General features: G+C 38.8%; 1 protein-coding gene and 1 long non-coding RNA gene across 4 annotated transcripts in view; both read right to left on the bottom strand.

The window, feature by feature from the left end:
* Positions 1 to 852: 852 nt before the first annotated feature.
* LOC6043994 (probable methylthioribulose-1-phosphate dehydratase) overlaps positions 853 to 8,450 on the bottom strand; it is a 59,238-nt gene continuing 51,640 nt past the window's right edge. For 2 of the 3 annotated variants that reach the window (XM_038260405.1, XM_001861539.2), the window contains 3 exons: positions 1,455 to 1,500; positions 1,189 to 1,391; positions 983 to 1,124 (listed from right to left, as the gene is read on the bottom strand). In XM_038260405.1, coding sequence (XP_038116333.1) covers positions 1,025 to 1,124; positions 1,189 to 1,391; positions 1,455 to 1,500 — 349 coding nt within the window. In that variant the 3' untranslated portion in view covers positions 983 to 1,024. Of the gene's footprint in view, positions 1,125 to 1,188; positions 1,392 to 1,454; positions 1,501 to 8,450 lie in introns of all 3 variants that reach the window. The other variant, XM_038260408.1, reaches the window with a different exon arrangement.
* On the bottom strand, positions 3,510 to 5,229 carry LOC119768877. The gene is made up of 2 exons (XR_005278276.1): positions 4,933 to 5,229; positions 3,510 to 3,596 (listed from the first exon to the last, which is right to left on the bottom strand). It is a non-coding gene; the product is annotated as an uncharacterized LOC119768877 (long non-coding RNA).

The raw sequence follows: 8,450 nt of genomic DNA, 5'->3' as shown, positions 1-8,450 counted from the left end.
GTTCAATGTTGTAGTGATAAAAATCACCATCACAGTTTTTTGAAGCATATTAAATCTATCATCAAAAACTCTGTTTCTTAAAGCCTTGAATCGTGTTTGATTTAAAAGTAAAATTTTTTAAAGCTATATTTCAAAAATATCAATATTAAAGAAAAAGTCTAGCGTGACGTCACAGTCTCACGTATCCCCCCTCTCCCCCTTGTCACACTTTGTCACACTTGCGACAACCCCCTCCCCCCTAGAGCGTGACGTACTTTATGGATGATGCCCATGTAGCAGTTATTGATCAGCCCGCATGTGTGCTTCTAGCAGATGCGGCGAATGAAGCTGATGTAGGTAATCTCGAAACACACAAAACTTTCTGTCGATAAGTGATTCTTATGTAAAATTGCCCAAGGAATACGATGGTGAAGTCAAATAAAAAAAAAAATAAGTTGGGGTGTTTTGAGATAGGCCGTTTGAAGTTTTCAATTGCGCAATACAGGTAGAAAAAAAATTAATCGAAATTTTGATCGCGGAAATGGATTCTACGTCCAATTTTCTTCAAAAATGAGTCTTAAGACCGACCTTCTAAGATTTGTGGTTTCTGAGGTATCGCCGTTTGAATCTAGGAGGTTCGCTCCAAAATCACCAAAAAGTCGATTTTTTGGTGAGGTACAAAAATGGAGGGGGTGGTCCGATTTGGATGAAATTCGGGATTCTTGCATGTTTTGATAGTATCAACAGCCCTGCCAAATTTGAGCAGGATCGGAGGGTAATTTTCAAATTTACACTTTTTCGTGCACAGTTGAGATGGAATGACCCTTATGGAACTTGACTTTTGATCATAGTTTGGAAAATAACTAGACTACATTTTAAATTATTTTATCGGAATATATTTGGGTTTTTATAAAATCTTCTGGAAACAAAATGAATACATGCAAAGGGTGTTTCAGAACCAATTCCATAAAGTTCAAGTATGTTTTAATTTCAGTTTCAAATAGTTTCGTTGACTGTTTCGTTATCGGTCTATTAGAGTTGGTCCTTAATGATTGTTTCTGTAATATTTGGGGACATCATTTGGGTCGAGGCCAAGTTTCTTCATCTCGACGGCTAAGGAAAATAGATAGTCGTAGCATTCCGTCCTAAAAAGAAGTTTAAATTATAAAGGTGCCACTTTTTGAAGAAAAACACTAATCTCATGCTTACATAGCCTTCGCTTTCTGCCAGCTGCTTCCCCAAACATAAACACCGTGTCTTCTGACGAGAATCGCGGATGTACCAGGGTACTCCTTCATTGCGTTTGCCATTCTATCCTCAAGATCACTTTCGTTATTTGTATTTTCGATGATTGGCACAACTAGTTCTTCGTCGAACTGCAGGTTGCGCTCCATCTCATGATCATAGATGCCCTATGAGAAAAAAGAAATAAGTTTGGGTTCGGATGGTCCGGCTGTTTTTTTTTTCTATCTAACCTTAATCATCTCCAAGTGTGTGCATCGAAATTCCCTACCAGGCCACCTGTAAAAAAACAGCTCTATTTTATTGCCCATTACATTTCTATACTTTTTAATTATTATTAGGTTTTCCAACCAAATGTAAACATTCAGTGTATCCCCTTCAGAACCAAAGTGGAGCTGAAAGTGACCAGCAATTAGCTAGGGCTTAAACTACGTTTAAAATCCGGTCGCTTCGGTCCTCTTGGTACACACGGATCTCCAAACAACCATGTCACATCTATTTGAGAATGTTTCCCAATCAATACATTCATGAAAAAATGGGAAGGAAATGTGTTCTTTCCTCAAAAAGCTCTAAAAAATAAAAAAATAAAAACTCCTTTATCAACGCGTTGATTATCGATAATCAACGCGATGATCAACGCCTCCGTTGGCGTTGACGATTAAGTCAACGATGGCTCCGTTTACGATTACGATTATATCAACCTATATCAACGATCAACGACAGCGATGACGTTCCCAATGAGAATTTTGGATCGAGCCTCGACTCGATTCAGGCTCGATCTCGAGCCAAAATTCTCAGTGGGTTGTTTCAACGATTAACAGCATCCCAGTCAAATCGATCCGAATTCTGAAACGGAATCTAATTAGAATCGTATACAAATTCCGTTTAAAACGCAACAACCGGTTCCGTGTTCGAACTAGAGACCCTAAACAGGGAGACTGGTCTAAGCTTGCTAAATCGATCTGGCAACGTATGTTTTGAGCTTGGCAACACTGATAAGTTTTGCTGGGCGTAAAGGCAAATGCTCGTTTGGATACGTCAAACTCGCGTCTGTTTGGGTACGTCAAATTCACTTCGTCCAGTCTCCCTGTTTAGGATCTCTAGTTCGAACCGGTTGTTGCGTTTGAAACGGAATTTGTATACGATTCTAATTAGATTCCGTTTCAGAATTCGGATTGGTTTGACTGGGATAGAGCTATCTAAGCCCGATCTCACACACACTAGCACACCATTTGTTTTGCTGGCCGGTTCAAAATTTAACCTCACTTTTTTTCGTGTACATACACGCAATACATGCGCACGTAGATAACTCTATCGAGAAATTAAAAGTGAGAGTGTGTGCGTGCAACATGGAGTTAAACTTTTCAAAGTGCCATGGTAATCTTCACAGCAACTTCACAGAAAGTTTAACTCCATGTTGCACACACTCTCACTTTTAATTTCTCGATTGCCCTTCACACCTTATGTCGATAATGTCGATCGGAGTAACCGGGATGTTTACATTTGTTTATCGGGATCGTGCATAGGGGGGTCAAATTACATCACCATTGTATTTTTCGAATTATTAGCAAAAATGTAAATGTATTGACAAAACCAAGCAAATGTTGATTTATTCGGTGTTTTTCAATAATTTGCAGCTATTTGCAGCCTGGAACGGTGATGAGATCAAGATGCAAGTGATTAAAAACAGGAAAATTGATGTTTTCTAAGACTCACCCACACAACCCCCCATTTTCTAATGTCGATATCTCAGAAACTAATCCCTGACTGAAAAGTCCGTCGGACGTCCGTCGTTTGTCGTCCGTGCAATCGTACGACGTCGCACGACAATGTCGTGCGACATTCGCACAAATGTCATACGTTTTTGCACCAAAATGTCGTATTTGTCGTGCGATCGATCATCGAAATTGTTCGACATTGTCGTACGACATTCGACCGACGTCGCACGGTTTTGTTATTTAGGTTGTCGTGCCTTTGTCGTGTGCTGTTTTTTCGGCTTTTTAGGTTATGTTGCAGTAAAAATAAACATTTTTTTATTTTTAAATTATTTTTAGATGTATTTATTCTGTAAATTAATCTAAGTTGCGATCTTCACGTGGTTTTTGGCGTTGTCTTCCGGTTGGCCTTTTAGCTCATCTCGTCGCTTCGGCATCTTGGCCGGATTTTGTCAGCCATCTTTTCGAACCGACGTCAGCGTGTAGATACGGCACTGAAGCGGCTCTTTCGTTTATTTTCCATGGATTGATGGCCACCGGAGTACGGGACAACGTCGGTTTACGCACTTCCGGTGCGATCGTTACAGCTTTCGTTCCGTGGGACAACACGGAAACGCTGGGTTGTCAGCAGTAGGATTCGATTGGAATATTGTTGGTTACCTGAAAAAAGATTACGTCATTCGGCTAAATCATCCAAAACAAAATTTAAAAAATGTAACCAATTTACACTTGTAAATTTATAGGAAAAAAGACAAAAAAACGTTTAACACAGCAAAAAGTTTCAAACATTTTAAATTTCAGGTAAAAAATCGTTGATGTTGATTTTTAATCAACAATTTGTAAAGAGAATTTTGTGTTTCATGGGATTCTGAAGTCCTTGCTTTAAAGAAGCAATGAACTTTAAAGTTTTTAAATAATTTTGAAATGTTCGAATGTAAGAGTCGTAAAAATTTTAAATATCTGAATAATAAAAATAATAATTTTATAATTTTATATTTTTATAATTTTATAATTTTATAATTTTATAATTTTATAATTTTATAATTTTATAATTTTATAATTTTATAATTTTATAATTTTATAATTTTATAATTTTATAATTTTATAATTTTATAATTTTATAATTTTATAATTTTATAATTTTATAATTTTATAATTTTATAATTTTATAATTTTATAATTTTATAATTTTATAATTTTATAATTTTATAATTTTATAATTTTATAATTTTATAATTTTATAATTTTATAATTTTATAATTTTATAATTTTATAATTTTATAATTTTATAATTTTATAATGTTATAATTTTATAATTTTATAATTTTATAATTTTATAATTTTATAATTTTATAATTTTATAATTTTATAATTTTATAATTTTATAATTTTATAATTTTATAATTTTATAATTTTATAATTTTATAATTTTATAATTTTATAATTTTATAATTTTATAATTTTATAATTTTATAATTTTATAATTTTATAATTTTATAATTTTATAATTTTATAATTTTATAATTTTATAATTTTATAATTTTATAATTTTATAATTTTATAATTTTATAATTTTATAATTTTATAATTTTATAATTTTATAATTTTATAATTTTATAATTTTATAATTTTATAATTTTATAATTTTATAATTTTATAATTTTATAATTTTATAATTTTATAATTTTATAATTTTATAATTTTATAATTTTATAATTTTATAATTTTATAATTTTATAATTTTATAATTTTATAAATTTTAAAACGTGTGAAACATGTAACAAATTTTATTTAGTTTTCAAATATTATAAATTTTAAAATCATATTTTTTTTAAATTTAAGAAATAAAAAAAAATATAAATTTTGAAAATTTTGAATTTAATTTTTTTTAATTATATTTATTTTTAAATTATAAAATTTTGAGCTTATGAATCCCCAAATATTTTTTTTTAATTCCTGATTGTTTGATTTTTTATTACTTCAAAACATGACTCACCAGTTCCATTGATAACAACTTCTGTCGGATCAGAAACGCCGCCGGGAGTATATTATTCCGTCCTCCTCCTCCTTTTCATTCACCCAGAACAGTGAACAACTCCCTAGGAATTGGAAGTTCCGTTTCTCTCTTTATGTTCCCTTGGGTGGAACTTGGTATTTCATCCTTCTTCTCCTTTGGGAATACAGTTAAACCTCGTATAAGAGCGCCTCGCATATGCAACTTTGCATATACGAGTCATTCCACCTGATTCGGTTTTGTCGCAAGAGTGGCATATGCGAGGTACAGGGCTTATGGGATTTTGGCTATATGGGAGACATAGGCTATATTTTTATAAAAAATCATCTAAACTATACAAATTTATAGTGTTTTGGAATCGTTATGAAGTCAGCTTTACAGCTACACCAAATTTACATGGTTTACGATGTTCTAGGTCATCCAAAACTTCGTCAAGTTAAGGCCTATGTGTTCAACGCCGTACAAGTATGAGGTAGGCGATTTGACTGTGGTTTTTGACCACGGATAGCCTCAGGGAGGTTCAGGGACTAGTCTACCGGTATGTGGTGATGTTCTGGGTCTTCTGTAGAGTCCCGGAGCTACGTCCGATGGGTCTACCGACGTAACACGGCAGAGGTCAGTGGTTTTTGACCTCAGATCATATCCGGATAGCCTCAGGGAGGTTCAGAGACTAGTCTACCGATATGTGGTGATGTTCTGGGTCTCCTGTAGAGTCCCGGGAGTCACGGCCGATGGCTCTACCACCGCAACAAGATAGAGGTCGGAGGTTTTCGACCTCAGTTTATATTCGGATAGCCTCAGGGGGGTTCAGGGACTAGTCTACCGATATGTGGTGATGTTCTGGGTCTCCTGTAGAGTCCCGGGAGGTACGACCGATGGGTCTACCGCCGTAACACGGCAGAGGTCAATGGTTTTTTACCACAGATCATATCCGGGTAGCCTCAGGGAGGTTCAGGGACTAGTCTACCGGTATGTGGTGATGTTCTGGGTCTTCTGTAGAGTCCCGGTAGTTACGACCGATGGGTCTACCGCCGTAACACGGCAGAGGTCGGTGGTTTTTGACCTCAGATCATATCCAGATAGCCTCAGGGAGGTTCAGGGACTAGTCTACCGGTATGTGGAAATGTTCTGGGTCTTCTGTAGAGTCCCGGGAGGTACGTCCGATGGGTCTACCGCCGTAACACGGCAGAGGTCTGTGGTTTTGACCTCAGATCATATCCAGTTAGCCTCAGGGAGGTTCAGGAACTCGTCTACCGGTATGTGGAAATGTTCTGGGTCTTCTGTAGAGTCCCGGGAGGTACGACCGATGGGTCTACCGCCGTAACACGGCAGAGGTCGGTGGTTTTGACCTCAGATCATATCCAGTTAGCCTCAGGGAGGTTCAGGGACTAGTCTACCGATATGTGGTGATGTTCTGGGTCTTCTGTAGAGTCCCGGGAGCTACGTCCGATGGGTCTACCGACGTAACACGGCAGAGGTCAGTGGTTTTTGACCTCAGATCATATCCGGATAGCCTCAGGAGGTTCAGAGACTAGTCTACCGATATGTGGTGATGTTCTGGGTCTCCTGTAGAGTCCGGGAGTCACGGCCGATGACTCTACCACCGCAACAAGATAGAGGTCGGAGGTTTTCGACCTCAGTTTATATTCGGATAGCCTCAGATAGGTTAAGGGACTAGTCTACCGATTTGTGTTAATGTGCTGGGTCTTCTGTAGAGTCCAGGAGTAACGGCCGATGGCTCTACCACCGCAACAAGATAGAGGTCGGAAGTTTTTGACCTCAGATCATATTCAGATAGCCTCAGGGTGGTTCAGGGACTAGTCTACCGATGGTCTACCTTGTTACGGCGGTAGACCCATTAACCGTAGCTCCCGGGACTCTACAGAAGACCCAGCACATTACCACAAATCGGTAGACTAGTCCCTTAATCTCCCTGAGGCTATCCGAATATAAACTGAGGTCGAAAACCTCCGACCTCTATCTTGTTGCGGTGGTAGAGCCATCGGCCGTTACTCCTGGGACTCTACAGAAGACCCAAAAAATTACCACACATCGGTAGACTAGTCCCTGAACCACCCTGAGGCTATCTGAATATGATCTGAGGTCAAAAACTTCTGACCTCTATCATGTTACGGAGGTAGACCCATCGGCCGTGACTCGGGACTCTACAGGAGACCCAGAACATCACCATATATCGGTAGACTAGTCCCTGAACCTTCCTGAGGCTATCCGGATATGATCTGAGGTCAAAACCACTGACCTCTGCCGTGTTACGTCGGTAGACCCATCGGACGTAGCTCCCGGACTCTACAGAAGACCCAGAACATCACCACATATCAGGAGACTAGTCCCTGAACCTCCCTGAGGCTATCCGGATATGATCTGAGGTCAAAACCGACCCCTGCCGTCTTACGGCGGTAGACCCATCGGTCGTACCTCCGGACTCTACAGAAGACCCAGAACATCACCACATATCGGTAGACTAGTCCCTGAATCTCCTGAGGCTATCTGGATGTTATCTAAGGTCAAAAACCATCGACCTCTGCCTTGTTACGGCGGTAGACCCTTCAGGCGTAGCTCCCGGGACTCCACAGAAGACCCAGAACATTTCCACATATCGGTAGACTAGTCCTTGAACCTCCCTGAGGCTATCTGGATATGATCTGAGGTCAAAAACCACCGACCTCTGCCGTGTTACGGCGGTAGACCCATCGGTCGTACCTCCCGGGACTCTACAGAAGACCCAGAACATCACCACATATCGGTAGACTAGTCCTGAACCTCCCTGAGGTTATCGGATATGATCTGTGGTCAAAACCACAGTCAAATCGCCTACCTCATACTTGTACGGCGTTGAACACATAGGCCTTAACTTGACGAAGTTTTGATGACCTAGAACATCGTAAACCATGTAAATTTGGTGTAGCTGTAAAGCTGACTTCATAACGATTCCAAAACACTTTAAATTTGTATAGTTTAGATGATTTTTTATAAAAATATAGCCTATGTCTCCCATATAGCCAAAATTCCATAAGCCCTGTACCTCGCATATGCGTGCTTCGCATAAGAAACCCCCATATGAGGTGCATATGCGAGGTTTAACTGTACTCCGCAACCTCCCGCGGAAAGTAAAACATCCGTTTACTTGACCGCAGACCGGTTCCTCCCGTCTTCCGGCATGGCCGCCGGGTTATCTCTATTTCCCATCCTCCTTCGCCTCTACCACCACGATGACCGAAATCAGGAAACCTGGAACACAGGACACTATGATTTGGCCGCTCGCCCACTCCGGCTGAATCTTTCCGGCAGAAAAAAAATAACACAACTCACCTACCAACCGGCCAAAATCCTTGCGAAGCTCGCGAAGCAACGAAAACTGGTTCAATCCGGTTGCAATCAAGTTAAAACAAGACCAACTGAAAAGAACTGTCAAACTGCTTGCGTCGACGAAAATCGTGACGTCAAATTGAAGGAAAATCGATAGGAAAAACAATGTCGGG

This window comes from Culex quinquefasciatus, chromosome 1 (assembly GCF_015732765.1).
Source record: "Culex quinquefasciatus strain JHB chromosome 1, VPISU_Cqui_1.0_pri_paternal, whole genome shotgun sequence".
Classification (NCBI taxonomy): domain Eukaryota; kingdom Metazoa; phylum Arthropoda; class Insecta; order Diptera; family Culicidae; genus Culex; species Culex quinquefasciatus.
The sequence above is the reverse complement of the archived record's forward strand: the minus strand, read 5'-3'. Positions and strand labels throughout refer to the sequence as shown.